The sequence below is a fragment of the Gigantopelta aegis genome, chromosome 9 (genome assembly GCF_016097555.1).
Source record: "Gigantopelta aegis isolate Gae_Host chromosome 9, Gae_host_genome, whole genome shotgun sequence".
NCBI lineage: Eukaryota > Metazoa > Mollusca > Gastropoda > Neomphalida > Peltospiridae > Gigantopelta > Gigantopelta aegis.
Window position 1 is genome coordinate 26877043 of NC_054707.1, and position 20225 is coordinate 26897267.

General features: G+C 32.7%; 1 protein-coding gene across 3 annotated transcripts in view; it reads left to right on the top strand.

Moving 5' to 3' along the window:
• LOC121380547 (plexin domain-containing protein 2-like) overlaps nt 1–19850 on the top strand; it is a 69061-nt gene extending 49211 nt beyond the window's left edge. For all 3 annotated transcript variants that reach the window (XM_041509403.1, XM_041509405.1, XM_041509404.1), the window contains 3 exons: nt 6594–6630; nt 9847–9971; nt 11257–19850. In XM_041509403.1, the coding sequence (XP_041365337.1) occupies nt 6594–6630; nt 9847–9971; nt 11257–11355 (261 nt within the window). In that variant the 3' untranslated portion in view covers nt 11356–19850. The remainder of the gene's footprint in view (nt 1–6593; nt 6631–9846; nt 9972–11256) is intronic.
• Nucleotides 19851–20225: the final 375 nt, after the last annotated feature.

Below are 20225 nucleotides of genomic sequence, written 5' to 3' on the forward strand. Positions count from 1 at the left end.
CTGTTTGTAATTATAAGAATTGTTTTTATTTTAGTTTTTTGTATCGATGTATTACATTAAAAAATGTAGTAGGCATTTAAAAATAATAAAATTCTGTGATTCTATCAAAAGTGATACGCGCTGGGGTAATGAGGTAATATATATATTTTAGTTTTTTTATGAGTAAAAAAATATGATCGTCTGCTATTGTAAATGCTAGATTTACACTTGACTTGTTAAAAATATGTACTAACTTTGTTTATTTTCATTTGATGATTTGTAATGCAGGCATTGTGTTCCCCATGAATCTGTTCCATATTGTCCTCAAACCATTTGGGGTGGATACCTATTTCTGAATTGAAAATTTCCATTAGCGTTCCAATGTCAAATATAGCTGTCATCGTTACTGACAAACAGATTCCTATCCCTATGTGAATAAAGCCAGCTAATTAAATTAGTTAGGTTAATGTAGGTTTAATAGTTAATTTACGGTAAATGACTAATCAGAATAGAGCATTTTCCAGTCGAAGTAGAATATAAATTTTATTATACATAAGTTTATTGAGAGGTAAAATTCAGTTTGGGCTACTGTAAACATCGGTGTAGGTTGGACAGATACTGATAAGTCTAGCCCTCGGAAGAAGCTGTAGTAAGTGTAACTGATTAGTAGCTACCGGCCTCGGTGGCGTCGTGGCAGGCCATCGGTCTACAGGCTGGTAGGTACTGGGTTCGGATCCCAGTCGAGGCATGGGATTTTTAATCCAGATACCGACTCCAAACCCTGAGTGAGTGCTCCGCAAGGCTCAATGGGTAGGTGTAAACCACTTGCACCGACCAGTGATCCGTAACTGGTTCAACAAAGGCCATGGTTTGTGCTATCCTGCCTGTGGGAAGTGCAAATAAAAGATCCCTTGCTGCCTGTCATAAAAAAGAGTAGCCTATGTGGCGACAGCGGGTTTCCTCTAAAAACAGTGTCAGAATGACCATATGTTTGACGTCCAATAGCTGATGATAAGATTAAAAATCAATGTGCTCTAGTGGCGTCGTTAAATAAAACAAACTTTACTTTGATTAGTAGCTTTACTGATATTTCTCTCAAAATAGGTTGCTCATGAGAATGGATCATACTAAAGATGGGATTAATGGATCATATTAAAGAAAACACTAGCATCAGCAGTGGTTTAGTGTGCTCTGGAACTGAGAGGGGGGGTGGGGGAGAGAATATATGAATAGCCTAGTATGCTATGTAAACAATTATTTTAGCCTCAGTTTGATCAATACACCTCCAGCCTGAGCATGGCAATTAATTAAATCAGGTGTTACTTTAACTATTGGCACTAAATGATACAGTTGTAGCATCTGTTCACAGTCATTGAAAAGCAATCTTGAAGCATGACTTTTCAAATGACAGAAATGGCAGACAAATTATATCAAGGGATTTATAATGAATGGATTGTACTTAACTGTATTCCACTCGAGATGAAATTCCACAAGATGTTAATATACTAAAAGGCAAAAGTTATTGTGACACACAAAAGATAAAGGTAATTGATGATAAGTTTTTACTGCCATGTATGAAACATAACATGGAATGAGAAATGTCCGAAGGTATGGAAACGAGCAATAGTCCATGAAAAAGGCACACCTGTTCGGATCCATGTGTCTTGGTGAGGGGTTGTTACGGGTGGTCAGCAGCTACGGGGACGGTCCCTGACCTGGTTGTTTTGTTTGTTGATATCGTTAACATAAGTGCCATATGGTGTTTACGTGGATGTTGAATTGATGTGCGACGTCACGCTGCGAGGTCCCAGATTCAAGCATCCCTGTGACTCACAATATGTCATTTTTACTGAGGCGTGGCATGACAAAATTGCATCAAGCAGTTCACTAATGGTGTTTTTCTGACTTCTGGACTTCTGAAGGCTGCACAAAGTGGCAATGATTTGCGACTGAATGTTTGGCCTTTCATGGTGAACACTGGACAGGATTTCTCCCGAATATTCCATGTTTCTTGCACAAAGCATGCAATCACTGCAGCAACTGCTTGGTTGCATTTCTTCAAGCTGTTTCATGCACATTTTGTCTGGTTTACATCCATAAATCCATTAACAAATGTATTACTCCAAACAATCCATGTCACAATAACTTTTGCCTTTTAGTATACATTAAAAATAGTGTTAGTAATAGGTTTTAGCACGATAAAAAGTATGACAAAGATAATTAGCAAATTGTTATTTCTTTTGAGTATTATTGCTACTTGCCTGAGAAAATCCTGAAAATCAGGCATTGCAAACAAAAATGTGATCATAAATATAGTATCATTTATGGGAAAACACCATGAAGTAATTAGTACAAGACCTGATCTATCATTCACAAATTATTTCAAGGACTGATAGTGTAAACAAGAGTATTTATTCCCATGTAACTTTAGTAGGTATATGAGTCAGAAACATCTTAAAATGATAGCAAACTCAGGATAGTCTTTTTAATAATAAATATATATAGCATATATATGAAGTTACATTTAATAATATATTAAGTGATAGCAAACAACTGACATGTATCTGATTTAGAACATTGTAGGATGAGCTATAGTTGTCTATTTCCTGTTCTTGTTTTTTCTCTCACTCTCATCTTGACAGTCAAAAGACATATACACATTACTTTTCTGACGATGGCAATTGTGTGCATTGTGTAGCTCTAATGTTTAATTTTCTCGTTTAACTCCCTTTTTCACAAACTGTAAATCCTGGTTTACAGTGGGACCTGGTCATCAGCTGTTAGTTTATTATATATACAGTATATCTCTCTCAAGGGGAATGTACATGTACATGTACATGTATATGTATATATGTATATACAGTCAAACTTTGATAACTCGATCTTCAAGGGGACAAGGAAATAGTTTGAATTTCAGGGAGTTCGAATTTTCGAAATTAATATATGAGTTCAAATTTGAAACTGCATTGCAGATGGTTGATTTCACTTACCGTAATATTGTAAGAAGTGTGCGCTTCACTGCCTACCTCTGAACTCTGCATCCCCAATTGAAAGGCAAATTAATATATCAGTCACCTCACCCCACATCACCCCATCTCATCCCACCCCACTCCTGCTGTTGGCATCTTCGACGCCTGTAGTACATTCATTTTGTGTATATTGTAAAAGTAAATAAATAAAACAAAAAAGATAACCCAGATGAATTTGAAATATATGCTTGGGCATATAGGCTACATGTATGTATTGACAGAAAAAAAAATATATATATAACACTGTATTTTAATTTTTAATTTAATTTTAATTAAAATACTGTAGTGTTTAGCTCAATGTTAAATTTTCGCATTGTAGCTCCATTTTTAAAAAACCCTATAAATCCAAGACCAGTGAAACTTGGTTTATACATATAGCTGCACCTGTGTATATTCATCTCAATGCATTTTAATTTTAAAATTTTATTTTTTATTTTTTCATTTGAAGTGTTATTATACTAATGGTTTTAAATGCTGCACTGCTGAGGTTATTATGTTTAGTTTTCTCATGATGATGTCAACATTTGATTGTCAAAATGTTGAGATTTTTGCCTTATGGTTTTAAACAAGAGCTAGACTATATTTATTGTATGAATTTTAATTAAAATATTTTACCATTAGCTGAATGATATGTTTTTCCAATTACGTCCATGTCTCACTAAATATTAAGTCTTAGATCAATCAATTTGTTTCATACATGTAATTGCATCCATGAATGTTCACACATGTTTAAAAAATTTATTAAAATAAAATTTTAATATTTAAATAAACTTAACATGCATTGAGATGAACGAACATACCTCTGAGTGACACCGAATACGTTTATGGTAGACAAGACATTTAATCCGCAGAATTCTTGTTTAAAAGCTATTTCTGTTACAATAGTACGGTAGGTCTTTATTATGGTTCACATTATTACAGTCTGTGAGATTTCATCTTCTCTGACTCTTTTAGGTTTTCCTGTGGCTATTGTCTGCACTAAAGCAAATTGGATTTTAAGGTTGCTTACAGCTTATTAAACATTGGCTCAAGGATCCTCACAGCTTATTAAACATTGCCTCAAGGATCCTCACAGCTTATTAAATGTTGCCTCAAGGATCCTCACAGCTTATTAAATGTTGTCTCACGGCTACATGTAGTTGCACTTCAACCTAAAAAAATGAAGCGAACATATATAGAAGTAACATTTTCATACTCTGCATTTCCCTTTACCATTTTTGTTTACATACATGTACATAATTAATAAATACTTTTTTGGGGGAAAATATTTGATTCCCTTGACATCATGATTCATTATGTCTGTATATGAATTATTGTCGTTAATGTACAATTAACGAGACTGTCCTGAGTTTGCTGCCATTGTAAAATGTTTCTAATAGAGCATTTTTAATAAATAAAATTACACATGAAATAATTGTGTGTGCTGGGATGTAGTTCAGTCAGTGGAGCGCTTGTCTTATATGCTTCAGTCGTAGGATCAAACACCCTTAGTGGACCATTGTTTGATTGGGGTTTTTCCATCCCAGTCGTTACCCCTAGACTGGTATAGTCACGACCATGATATTTTTTGTTTGTTTGTTTAATGACACCACTAGAGCACATTGATTTATTAATTATCAGCTGTTGGATGTCAAACATTTGGTAAATTTTTGACATATAGTCTTAGAGAGGAAACCCGCTACATCTTTCCATTAGTAGCAAGGGATGTTTTATATGTGAAAATTATTTAGTAAATAATTTTAAAAATAAAACATTATATGATAAAAAACGTCTACCATGGAATCCGACAACTGCTAGGTTGCGAACAAGCTTCATTCTGTCAAGCCAGTCCTGTGATAGTGGCAGTTCTCCTACAGGCGGTAGTCTTGAGCCGTGCTTTCATTGGCCACACACATTTGACACATTCATTTATATTACATAGTGTGAACACTGTGTACACTAACTATGCCACATTTTGGTTGACTGTAATCATCTGAAGCTGACAAGAATCAGTATTCATGTATTTGCCAACAGAAATATTTTGGAATCATTTAAATTCCACCCAGAATTAATTTTAAAGTTTTTAAAACATTTTGATTTCTGTACAAAGTTTTAAAATATACTTACCTTTATATTTTATTGTATTCTACACACTGTGTTTTACATAATTATACAATTTTTATTTAAAATGGAAATCACCATATTCTTTGACACCCAATAGCCAGTCTCTATTTTTGTGCGGGAGTGTCATTAACCTAGTAATGTTTTGCTGGAAATTGTTCACTCGATCCCTATCCATTCACGGTGCAGACACTTACAATGTCTACAGGTAGCTTAGAAAACAAAAATACAAATGTAGCTCAGTGTAAAGGGGTGAAGTGTGAAAACATAGTGTTAGAAAAACTTTAAGTTTTTCTCTTTAGTCTTCAGAGATTCTTGGATGTCCGGTCCATCTGTGGAAAGTGCATGTATAGGACCAGTTGCTGTAAATTAGAAAGGCAGATCATTATCATTATGCCTGAAACAGATTCCACAGACAGATATGCCTGAAACAGATTCTACTAATAGATATGCCTGAAACAGATTCCACGGACAGATATGCCTGAAATAGATTCCACAGACAGATATGCCTAAATCAGATTTCACTGACAGATATGCCTGAATCAGATTCCACGAATAGATACACCTGAAACAGATTTTTTTTATGGACAGATATGCCTGAAACAGATTCCACAGACAGATATGCCTGAAACAGATTCCACAGACAGATATGCCTGAAACAGATTCCACGGACTGATATGCCTGAAACAGATTCCACAGACAGATATGCCTGAAATAGATTGCAGTCCAGTGTGTCCCATTTAGCAGTTGCAGATTAAAGAAAGAAGCTGGCATGCTGTTATTGAAACATTCCTTTCTTTTCTTGCTTAGCATTTTCACAGTTTCGTTCTTTCAGTTGACCAGCACGACACTTCAGCTACAATCTTGTTTGTCTTCTTTTTTGCCTCTACTGTAAAACAACTCTTTTGTTTTTATCAGGATAGTAATATATTTTAATAGATGTTTTTGTTCTGAATACAGTACATGTGTATCTATAATTAATAGAATAATGTGGTTTTAAGAAACTGGCTGTAGAGTACTGATATTTGCATTTAGAGTTTATTGTTGCTTATGAGTTAGCAGTGCTGTACCACACACTCACCGGGTGGAGGACTGTTCCATCCCTGTTGTAAAAACGTATCTTTTGTATTGAATTCTTCCTTTCTCTTTCACTGATTATTGTAATTTTATTGACAAGTATGTCAGAAGACAAAAGCTTTTTAACACTAAATCTAAAAACTATGGATCTGTTTTTAATATTTTAAAGAAGATAAAAGAAAAATACTGAGGGTTGGCAAGTGTAATTAAGGTGTACATTGTGATTACGGTAATTATTGGAAACATTCCATTTTGTTATTTCTTATAGCCCTTAGTTTCTTGAGAAACAGTCTTCATGCTATATAGTATATTGAGAGTGATTGTGAAGAAAACCAGTAGTTCTACAAAGTATTTTAATATCTACAATTTTTACTAGTCCAGCTGACAAGTTTCTTGTTTATTTCACAGAACTCGACTGAGGCCCACTGCCGTATTCCAGATGAACGTGAGTATTATGTACATATTACTTGAAATATCCTCTTACAGATCTTGCCATGAACAAAATGAGTGGAGTTATTAATTGCTCCCCTAACTTAGATTATGGAGAGCCATTTAAGATATTAACATACTAATACCTTTAAATTCACTTGCTAAAGGGAGCTAACAATTACTTTCCTTAAAGTATACTGAGGGGAGTGATGAGGAGTGAGGGTGAGTGATAGCTCCCCTTAAAGGAGTGATTGGACAAAGCTTTTGGACTGGTATGCATATATTCAACAATATTTAATATATACAGCTTACAATCAACAAGCATATTGGTAAATGTAATTAATAAAATGGTAAACATCATTCCTGTGATGGCTATTATATGTAATGGGCGCAGCCATTTTGTTCCACCCCACTAAATCTGTCATCTGGTGAGCAAGTTGTTACATAATACTTAATGCATCACATCAGGTATTAGTGTTAGAACTGATTAACTGTTGATTTTTGCAGAATGATGAAACAGGCATGCATCGCAATGTTCTGTAATAATATCCATTATAGTAAGCCAGCAATAAGTATATATTATTTTCCAATACAAAATAAACCACTATTGTCGAACTAGCTACAAAATAAATTGAAATACTGTCCAACAATATATCATGTTTTGTCCGTTAAGCTGCAGTTCATTTTAGATGCCTACATAGGCTAATGAAATGATAAAATTACTGTTTACTTAGTTAATTGATATATTCTTTTTGTTGCCTCCACCTGTGTGTCCCGATTGGCAGGTGTATATTTGGTAGATTTAATAGACAATGCAATTTCATTTTCTGATAGTCTCCGCTGGTTAGACACAAAAAGTATCATTAACATCACAAGGTATTGTGATGCTGATTTTTTTTACCAATCTGCTGCATTATGGCATGTCCTAACATTAGCCTTTGTTTAATGGTATGGAAAATAAGTAGATACTTATGTTATTACTTATACAGTGTATTAGCATGTAGTGGATCATGACCCATGTCACCATATTGCTGAAGAGAATTAAAATATTCCTCACCGACTAACCGGTCACCCCTAAAATTGTAATGGACATCATCAAGTAACAGGGTTTATTTTTGTAAATTATTCTGTAATACTATTGATTAAGTAGACTGTTTAAATTCACAGAACTGACCAATTACGAAGTTCCAAAGAAAACGAATTATCACTGGGATGGTCGTTTTTGCTTAACATACAATTACAGTGTAGGCTTACTAGTAGGCTATGCATTGTTTTTCTTTGGATTTTTGCATAGGAAAAAAAATACTGTAACCCCATTTCGTGCTATTAATGCACATTGAAATATGTTTAGTAACATAGTTTATTATATTATCAGGGCATTTATGTTGTTTTTCAATTCAGGCTGATAAAAGCGAAATCCCTTTCTTTAAATCACTGCATTTATATACAATGTACATACAGGAGTTGTTGACAGGAGCTGACGTCACTTCCCTTTCAAGGTAGAGAAATTTAAAAAATGGCTGCCCCCAGTTAGCAGGAATAATCATGTTTTATTGTCAATTCAAAAATTATGCGTTTTTCATTTCTTAAACTGTCTGTATGTGTCGGTGGTCCAGGTATGCAACCCCTGCAATTGCCCACAGCAATTGGCATTACCATGGAGATTGCCGCAGAGTTTTTCGTTCTCTTTGGCAGTTCTTTTGCCGTGGACTATATTGGATTTTTTTTTTCAAGATGGATTTTTTCCTTATTGTTAAAAATAAAATATACTTTGTGAACTGAAAACAGATTAAAAGTGAATATTAAAACAGTTACTGCACCATTATTACTAAGTATCTGAATCTCAGCATCGTAGGGCATGATCGTAAATACATGTAAATTACCCGCATTAAGCAAGTATCAATTAGATCATTGAACTCGGTTGACTGTTCATAGCACATGCATTGCAGGGACCATTGGATTGCAGGTGGGTGACAGCTTATGCATCATTAAACCGTGGCTATGGTACATTACAAATTCTTTATTTTCAGTGAAATGTTTAACATAAACTCCTACAAGTCACTTGATGATGATGAGATATTTATAGAAATACATATATAGAGAGAGAGATCATTTTGATAGTTTTAATCAAAATTTCTCAGTCATTTATATTGGCAAAATATGCTACCCTTTTCTGGTGCCAAGTGGCCTACCCCCCAAAAAAACAAACGTTACCGATTTACGTGGGCTTCAAAGGGGTTTTGGTCTTCGTGACAGATTTCCTAACAGAAATTATGCTGTTATTAAAGAAAATTACTTTAATTCTATAGTGCATTAAATATATTCTGTCACTTTGATATAATATAATTAAAATGTAAAGATTGAGCTGGCACGTCACTGCAGACTGACTACGCTGTATATGATAAATTGTCATCTCCTTGCAACCCCATTGTTCTTGAACATGCACGTGTCATTCGCGTGTTAACTGTTATGTAACTTTTAATCAATGAATACCACCACTGGTATGAATAAATCTTACAGCATATTGACAAACAACACATAACAAATTAATCATTCAAATTTATTTACAATCCAGAATTTCAAACAAAATTGCCGTGGAAAAATGCTGTGGACACTGTTTTTTCACGGACGGCATATTATTTGCCATAGACATTTTCTTAATTGCAGGGGTTGGGTATGCATCTTTTCAATACACACAGCTCATATTTGAAGTGAGTGTCCCTTTAAATGGGGAGGTCTGATGGTATAAGTTGGAAGGTATCAGACAGATTGCTTCTAAAGATTAGAATTTTCTTATCTTTGAGTATTTACAAATGGTCTTAAATAAACAGAAATTCATGAAGACAAACATTTGGTGTACTCATGTAGTGGATCTGAGATACTGTTGTTTTTAAAGATATATACTGATGACTGACTGTTTCTGGTTTCTGTAATTCAGAGGGCTGCATGTCACTAGTTTCAGTAATTATGGTTAAATTGGATGTCTCTAGTTTAGAACTCTCATTACAAATGTTTCCAGTTTCAGTAATTACATGTATGATGTTTGAATGGCTCCAGTTTATCTAATCATGATGATGGAATGTCTTTGGTTTCTAGTCCATGTTGGCTGAAAGTATCTGATTTCTGTCATGTTTCTGTAGTACATTTGCTGAATGTTACTTGTTTCTTTATTTAGGATGGTTGAATGTCACTATGGTTTGTTGTCATGGCAGAAAGTTTTTTATGATTTCAGATTTTCCAGTTGGAGCAGTGGTTGCGATTGTTCTCATCTTACTGGTGGTGTTTGGTGGAGGAGGTGCCTGGTTATTCTACGCCTACACACACCCCACGTCTGCCTCAGGACTGTGGCTTATGGAGGTAAGGCATTTGAACACAACCACAAAGTTCAAAATAGATTTTGGTTCAGACCATCCCCATTAATTTTCTTACAATTGCAGATCATTCTTCAGTTTTCTTTGGCAGTAGTTGCTAATTTACATTAGGGATGCTATTGCACTGTTTTTTGTTATATAATATTATAAAACATGGCGACATACTTGTATGTTTTAGGGCTCGAACTTAAAAATTTGTAACCCACTGCAATTTTTTTTTAAACTGCTGTAGGTGAAACGGCCCACCCACCGACGGCAATTGTGAACCCCTCTTTGGCACTTTGTATTTTAAATAGCTAATAAAAATAACTGAAAGGATATTTTGCTGTATGCAGTCATTTTCAAATGGAGGCTCACTTGAGGTCCTTGTGTTGCAGGATCGAACCACCTCGGTGGATCCATTCAGCTGATTGGGTTTTTTTCTCATTCCAACCAGTGCACCACAACTGGTCAAAGACTGTGGTATGTGTTTTCCTGTCTGTGGAAAAGTGGATATAAAAGATCCCTTGCTGCATTAGAAAACAATGTAGTGGCTTTCCTCTGATGACTACGAGTCAGAATTAACAAATGTTTGACATCCAATAGCTGATGATTAATTAATCGATGTGCTCCAGTTAAACAAAACAAACTTTTTTTTTCTCTTTTTTTTTTCAAATGTACAGAATTGTGTACACATTTTGCTGTATACATTTTGCCATTATTGGTGAGCTTTACTGCAATGGCACTAATTTATATCCCACGGCACAAGTGCTGTCAGTGAAACCCATCACCTATGGCAATTTATATCACAATGACAGCAATTGTCGTTGGTGCCATTGTTAAGTTCAAGCTCTGTGTCTTTCCTAATTTTTTACATTATCTTTAACTTTTTGTTAATGTCTTTCACTTATCCTATCAAAAACTTGTAACACTGATATATTTGTTCTGGTGGAACTTTTGCTAAAAATTTACTCGACCATGGTCTTTTTAAAAGTAATATGAATAAAAATTACCTTTATTTAATTATTAAATTAATAATTATTTGATAATACTTCTGTGAAAACATACCTGACAAAGCAAAAAAAAAAAAAAACATGAATCAAACTCGGATAGATAGACACTTTTAACACCTGTCCCACCCCATTTGTTAAATCATTGTCTTTGAAGTGTCAAACATTTTGAGAGACTATGTATTTGCTCTCGTTGTATTAATAATAATAATAATAAAATTAAACTATAATTATCCTGTTTACCTCATTGCTGTTAAAACCTGTATATTTGTATACTTCCAGCATCGTCCAAGCCAGCTGAAAACGAAAATGTCCAACATGAAGTTCTGGAAGGCTGATGATCCATCTGGTAGTAAATACGCTGTAGAGACCACAGCATAGACACAGTGTTCTATCCACCGTCCTGGGTTACAAGACCAACAACATCATCAACACAGATTTCCATCCAAGTTCTGTACTAACATGACATCCTCAACAGATTTCCATCTGCTGTCCTATACTATTTCCATCCAAGTTCTGTACTGACATGACATTATCAACAGATTTCCATCCAACTCCTGTACTAACATGACATCATCAACACAGATTTCCGTCTGTTGTCCTGCACTGATGCAACATCATCAATACAGATTCCCATCTGCAGTCTTGTATTAAAAAATAACATCATTAACACAGATTTTCATCTGCAATCCTGTACTAACATGACATCAACAGATTTGTATTAGCTGTCCTGTACTGATACAATATCATCAATACAGATTTCCTTCTGCAGTCTTGTATTAAAACATCATCAATTTACAGATTTCTGTCTGCAGTCTTGTATTAAAACAACATTATCAATACAGATTTCTGTCTGCAGTCTTGTATTAAAACAACATTATCAATACAGATTTCCGTCTGCAGTCTTGTATTAAAACAACATCATCAATACAGATTTCCTTTTGCAGTCTTGTATTAAAACAACATCATCAATACAGATTTCCTTCTGCAGTCTTGTATTAAAACAACAACATCAATACAGATTTCCATCTGCAGTCTTCTATTAAAACAATATCATCAATACAGATTTCCGTCTGCAGTCTTGTATTAAAACAACATCATCAATACAGATTTCCGTCTGCAGTCTTGTATTAAAACAACAACAACATCAATACAGATTTCCTTCTGCAGTCTTCTATTAAAACAACATCATCAATACAGATTTCCGTCTGCAGTCTTGTATTAAAACAACATCATCAATACAGATTTCCATTCAGTGTCCTGGACAGATAGACAGACAGAGTGACATCACCACAATTTTAGATTTTCATTCACTTGCTTGCATTAAAATGTTAAATGGTATCATAACCACAAATATGTTTCCAGGAACCGTTCTTTATTATACATGACAAATTGTGTGATTTCTATTGATGCACACAATCATCAGCACATATTCCTGCTTTTGACAGTTTTCACTGCATTACTAAGTCAGATCTAGAGTTTCATTCACATGGTTTTACTAAATGATGGACTGCATCATCAACATGCATTTTCACCAGCTTTCCTCAACTTGTTTGTTTTGTCTCTGCTCAATTTGTTTGTAATGTTGCACACAGACCGATACTTGACATTGTGTAATTCATCATTTTGCTGGAAACAATTCTTTTGAAGTTAGTGGAGATAACTCGGAACACGAATTACAGACTCCATTGATAAAAAATAACTTTAAATTTACTAGATATTTGAAAATGTCTCCAGTTTTCTTTCACAATTAGTAACTTATTTTTATGTTGTATATACATGTATGGACAAAATAATTGTATATAGATAGAAAAAGATTAAAAAACAAAACATTTTAGAATCTTAATGTATGAAGAAAACAAATTATAGTACAAATTATTGATACCAATTTTGCATTGAATTCTACTGAAACGGTCTATTGTAGTGCCGAGAATATTTGTTTGATATAAATAACACAACAGTGTCATGAAACAGACAAGTATGAGTGGTGTATGTGTGTGTGTTGTGTGTATGTGTATGTTTACGCATACACGGTGAAACGTTATTTTGACCACTTGTTATTTTGTCAGCCCAGGACATCTCGAGGTCCAGAAATATCTGATGGCATAATGTTGACTAACATCTGTTGTGTGTCTCTTGACTCACCATCATCTTAGGCTGTTTTGTTTTGGCCCTTCAACACTGAGTTGATGACACGGTTAACTGATCCACTTTCAATAAGCATTCCATATTCCTTTTAAGTTGACATTCTTTTTGTATATTTGATATATTTTTAAAGATTTCTTAATATTACTGGCATGTTCAGTGATCACATAATACGGGATTTAAAAGACTGCATTACAGTTGCTGGGTACCTGCATGGTACAGACCTGTCATTCCTCTTTGCAGTTGATTTGATTGTTAATTGAATAGAGATGTTCACTTTAAATAGACATGAATTCAAGTTTTTGTTTTATATCCTTTTCAACAAACAGTTGCTTTACATATGTATATTTATTAGTGGTATGGCGTATCTTTGAGGACACAAGGGTCTGTAACCTTGCAACTTAATTGTTGATTTTGAGGATGAACACCATTTGTAATATTTTCCCAAGTCCTTTTGCTTCTGTATATGCTACTTTATTTTACTAGTAATGGTGGTTACAGGTAGAATACCGTAAATTCCTGTGTATTGCCAGTGGGCTATATACGTTTGGAAACATTAAAATTTCCCACTGCAGCTTATCTACCACTGCAGGTTATTGGACCCATTCAGACCAGAAATAAAAAAAACCAAACCGGAATATAACAAAATGTCAAAATTTATTTCAAGACTGACAAACTCTGAAATTGATATATATTGATATCATACACCACTAAAGTCCGAACTTTCCAGTGTACTTTGAGATAGCTGGAATTGTGTTCATTCCAGCTGCACTTCTATGATAGATAGGGGAACATCATCGTTACTATCCCTGTTATCACTTATTTCCAAGATTTCAATAATTCAATAATTATCCTGTTGTCTATTGCCTCCCACACTTGAGTTAAGTTTAACAACCCAGTTCACAACTTCCCCATATGAAGCTCTGTGCATACACCCTTCTTCTTTTTCATTTCTTGCCTGTCATCGGGCTCAATGGAAAACCGGTATCCATGTTAGGTCTAATATCGCAAATGAGGGCTAATTCAGTCATAGAAATTCTAACTTACAAATTGTGTTCACTAATTTACACTTGCCCCCAGAGCAAAATTACAATATAAGTAACATGGTTAGGCAGTGACTGTTCAAACTATTGTAGGCTTTCTATCAGAGTGGGCAAACCTTTATTGCCAAGTGTGGCTTATCTGGTGCATGCGGGCAATACACAATAAATTACGGTATGTGTTGATGGTTCTTTGGGTTGGGTGGGTGCTTTTTGTAGGTTTTTAAAAACCCAGAATTGTTGACAAATTGTCATCTTGTGATGTATGTCGAGGACTGCTAGTAGAGTTCGTTTTGGTGATGCATTTTAGATGATTGGAACTGTCTGCAGTATCAAGGGAATTCTACTTAAACCTAGCCAGTTTTTAGCCCCTGTGTGTATATGATTTCTCATATATACTTTTGTCTCACATTATCAAGATGTATTAGAAGTGAGCAGTTTAGTTTTTTATGTCGAAGTGATTTCAACACATGGGGTAACAGGTACCTTAAATTGCAAGTAATTAGTAAGTCTTTGTTTCAAATATGATTCAACAGGAAGCTGATAGGTTACCACATTAGATAGTTGACTCGGTCTTATTATTTACTTATGAATCTTTGAATTATAAGTAGCAATCCCTGATGTATGGCTCATTTGATAGCACTTTTTTTAAAGATGAGGTTGTAAATATTACTGCAAATTGATTGTTATATTTTTACAATGTGACCTATCTGTGATATAGTGAATGGCTTGAACAAACTGGTTGAATCTGGTTTAGTAATGTTTTCAGTTGATATATTATATTTTCTAAACGACCACATAATTGTATATTGTTTGAATCTCTGATAGTGGTTAACAATTTTGTATTTAATGATTTAATTTGAAATATGTTTTTCAAAGTAGCTCAAACATTTCTTTCTTTTTTGGTAAGATTATTTTTAAGAGCGATTGTGGGCTATTTTGGATGTTGAACCAATAATTTTCTTTTCTGATATTGTTTGGAGAGTTTTTACAACTAAAATTGCATTTTGGTATTTTGATTACTGATCATTTAAGGGTCCGTTTTTTAGCACTGAGTGGGTGGGGTCTTTTTTTTTTCATTTGAGGGAAAGACTATATTCTCAGATTTCATCCTGCATTTATTATTATTAGACTTGTAATTGTGCAGTTGAAGTAATGGTACTCTTTGTGTTTGGTTGCATTTGCTTCTTTTACCATAACATTGCTTTTAAAAATAAGAATTTAGTTGATTTATTTCTTGCACATTTTGCAGTTTTATTTGTATAAATGCTATCAAAATTTTATAATTTTTCATTAGGCATTGTCATTTCTGGTGTAAATTGCTCATTAAACATGTATATTGATTTTCCTTTTTAGCCGTTTTATACATTTGCAAAATGAATTAAGTGTATTAACATGCTTTTTAGGAATTGAACATGATAATAATTTTAATCCCACCTTTAAATTATATTATACAGAATTTAAAACACTTTTTTAATGGTTTCTTATTCACGTGACCTGACACAATATTTAGTTAGTTGTATCAGCATATTACCTCTAAGTAATATGTTTGTGAAGAATTTAGTGTTTTGTGAAATTAAATAAGATACAGCTTAGCCATAACATTTACAGTTTTATGATTTGTATTCTTTTTTGGGGAGTTGTTTTTATACTTTTCACAATGTTTAATGAAACTATTTCTATGTTTTGACACCATTTCCTTGAGATCTTTTCACTCTTTAATGGTATTATTACTATTCAATATTTTAAAAGCTATTTAGAACTGAATTGTATCATAAATAGTACAGATTTGTTTTCTTTATTGTAATCTGACTATTTTTGAATCTATTAATTTATTAGGCTATTTCAGTTTAATATTGAAGATCCTTGGGTTAAACAAATGTATAAATCCACCTATTTTAGTTATTCTCAGTAATATAATATGCAAAGCTAAATTGTTTTATATATATATATATGTACATAATAATTATTATGTTTAAGGCTATGGTGACACAAAAAACCCAAAAACATTTACGTAATTGCAGTCTGAGTCATGATTTCAATTATTAATTTAAATACTTTTCCTCTTAAATTAAATGACAACAACTGTTCCATACTGGGGGATATTTTGGACTTTTAATTTGGCCTTTTTACACTAAGAATGAGAAAACTCATCATGTTTTAATGTTTGCTTGAATGTTGGCAAAAGTAGATACACCTACCTGCAATTTCAGACAGTGAATGTAAATGGCCACATGACATATCTGTAGATTTGTGTGTATGTTGTATTTTTTAAACTCTTTATTTTGACATGGCATACTTTAACTGTATTTTTTCATACTTAGCATTCTATAGTTATGGTGTTGGGTCCAATATCAGACCAAGACCGCATGGCTTGAATATTGTTCAAGATCTTTGTAAAATAGTCTTTAAAAACCTTTATTTCTATTTAAAAAAAAAAAAAAAATTCTAATATGATATGCAATAATTAATGTAATATGATTTTGGGATAAGATTCCAGTTACCTGTGTCCTGTTAAATATAGTGTCCATTCATCCCTGCCTTGTGCTTATAAATATACACACTTATATATACATTGCATTTGCATCTTTTTTTGTAGTATGGCTATTGCTTGATCATTACTCTGACAGTAAGAAACAAGATTCCCTTTATTTAAAATATATTGTATAAAATAACTTTTGTATTTAACATTTAAACAAGGCCGTTTTCACTATACGGTTTAGATGCTATGGCAGGCTAAAACATTACGTTTTAATTCATGACATAATTAGTGACACATGTTTGCAGCAATAATTTTGTGATGGTTTTAAAATGAAACAGAAAATTAAGTTTTTAATATTTGAAATATTTTATGAAGAAAACATTTGGGCCATTATATTTTTGCACCGTTCAGTTGCCATTTTTTGACCCTTGGTGATTATATAATGCAAGAATAGTTATGAATTGAAAGAACTTTATATTTCATTTTTAAATGGCAGATTATTTTGCTTTAAGCATCTTGTATTCAATTCAAAAGCATGATCTTTCAATGTACCAACGACCACAGACTTTTAATGCCATAGATTTGAGCCCAATTCCGATTGTAATGCACAAGCTTAGACATAAATTTACATTTTTTATTTTAAACTTTTTCAGGGATTTTATGGACAAAATTGGTAGTGTTTTTAGGGGGTTTTCATTCTTGTTGGTTGTCCAACATGATATAATAGATAGTGTAGTCTTGGTGAAAGTATGAAGGCACATGTACACCTCATTGTATTGGCATAATGCACTCGGTACATGGAAACAGTGCTCTCTTTGTATATGTTTGTATAAATATTATCTGTAGACTGTGTGTCCACAACATTATCCGCCCATGTTTCTATATTGTTTCTACAGTGACTTTGTTGTTGGTGTGTTTTGTCTAGTTGTTGAAATTACTGTTCTGTTTGTAAACTACTAAAAAAATATATAGTATTTGAATTACTTTAAAGTAGCACTGTCGGAGATTCAGTTCTATAATATACATCATATACATTTCTGACAGAGGTATTCTTTATACTAAAATAAGCAGAAAAATCTAATTCTACATACTAAATATAATAATAATAATTTTAATTCGAGAAAATCCTTGTATTATTTTAAAATATGATGTCCCAATAATAATGATTGCTGTGAAGAAAAATTGTATATAGTATTATAATTATAAAGTAATTGAAAATTCTGCAAAAAAAGAAAATCTCAATTTGATAGTGCTACTTTAATATTGTTATATATTAGATAATATCATTTGTTTAAAAATAGGGTGTGGCATGTTGTTTGTAACTGAATTAATAATTGTGTGATGTTTTAAAGGTTTTATGTTTAAAGAACAGAGTTTAATTCATTTTGTGTTAAAATATCAGGCTTTCAGTTATTTAGATGTTCAGCAGAATTCTTTACAGAAGCCGAGTAACATTGGTATTTGATCACTTTTATACAAAAATATTCTGTAAAAAATTTTTTATTATTATTATTATTATGTTTCAGACTTCGTCTATGTACATTTTGTTTTAAAACAACGATAAACTTTAAAAGTGTGATGTGTCACAATTTTTTTTACTAATAAAATATGTCACTTAAACTTTAACATTTGATATAGTTTTAAGTTGCATAAATCAAATATGGTACTCAGTGAAGTGGTAAATATATTTATCCCTTTTTGTTGATTTTCTGTGGTTAAAGGTTTATATAGTGTGAAAAATTGATGTTATTATTTGTATATTTTGAAAATGTAAATTTTTGAATGAAATATTTATTTATTTATATTTATCCATGTTAAGTCAGTAGTTTAGACAAAACAAATTGTAAAAATGTGTTTTTTAAGTTTTTAGGGGTTTTTTTTTAATGATTTTATTTATGTAAACACAAGAACACTCTTTAGTTTGTTTTGTTTTCAGTGAGAATAGTTTTTAAAACAAACCACAATCATGGCCTCTATATGGAAGAATTACATAAAGACATAAACTTTATTTCTAATATTTATTTCATTAGTATTTTTGTTGCTTTGAGATATCTAGAATATACAAGTAAAAAAAAAATTGGTTAAAGTCTTATGACTGTTCAACAGTTAAAAAAAAGAAGAGAAAAGAACTGGTTACTATTTTAAGTTATAATTTTTTCCTGCCGCCAGAATTGCGAACACCATGAGGCTCTGCCAAGTGGTGTTCACCACTTATCCTGACCAGGAAAAATCAATATCTTAAAACAGTAACTGGTTGTTTTATTTATCCTGCAATCCTACATAATACAAAAAATAAATTTGACATGCTTATTGGTGACATTGTTGCCTAGCATATTTATACACCAAAACAAAACAGTTCTTATTCAAATAATGTGTTTTATAATTAAAGATATTAATTATTATGATATTTTAGCACCATGTTGTTTATTAACATTGCAGGGTCAAAGGTCAACATTCCTTTGCAGATTATAACTAAGGCAAAAGTAGTTCTGTCCTAATAAGCTATTTTTGTTCAGTGATATAAAAATACAGAAATGTATCTTGTTGTCATATCTTGCCAGTGATTGCAGGATAAATATTTATAGTGTTTGTTTTCATCATCCACCCCAAAATGAAAAACATACAGTTGTTTATAAAAAAAAAACAGTGTGCAAATAAAATAGGAGGGACCTTAACTGTATTATTGCATAATTAGCAGAACACAGTTGAATTATATGATCTCTTGGTAAAATGGAACATATCAGTTTTTGTTTTATGTATGTTATATGGAAATATAAAGCATGTTATACATTATTTTAATCAAGAATTTGTTAAGTTGGCATTGAGAATAATTAAATATACATGTAATTAAAATTTGACATTTAAAAGTAAACAAATTTAAATATATTTACGTGTATTATTTAATGGTGATATGTTTAGCAATGTGATATATACTTAACTTTTTTTGTTAGTTAAAGGTGACGTTACATAGTGTATAATGCTTTTGGTTTTGAACATCAATCAGTTGAAACTGGAGAATATGTATTAAATATTGTGTATGTTTTGTATTCAGTTTTGGTACTGGTATTTTATTTCTAATGACAGTAATCAAGCTCGACACCATAGCTAGGGAGGATTTCGGAGGTTGGTTCTTGTGGGAGCCCCTTCTTGCAAAGATTCATGTTGGTGTTATTGTTTGTGAATAATCTCAATAAAAAATATTAAATTTATGACTTGTCTCAACTGTTATTGTATTCAAGCTGGTTATTTATTACCGATCAGTTCAAGTATCATATTGAACTTGATATATTGGAACCTCTGTGTAACAGCCACTTGTCTATAAAGAGCCCTTGTGTAACAGCCACTTGTCTGTAAAGAGCTCATGTGTAACAGCCACTGACTAAAGAGCATTTACTGTTATGTGTAGAAATGCATGTACATTGTATTTTAACTGGACTTAGTAGCATAGTGGTAGATACTTGTCTCCTACCTACAGTGATTTAAATGGGAAGGTGTAAGGCTTTTATATACCACGTTCTCACTGACAACTAGCCGTTTACCTCTTGCCTGGACAGACAGCCCATATAGTTGAGGTATACTGTCTA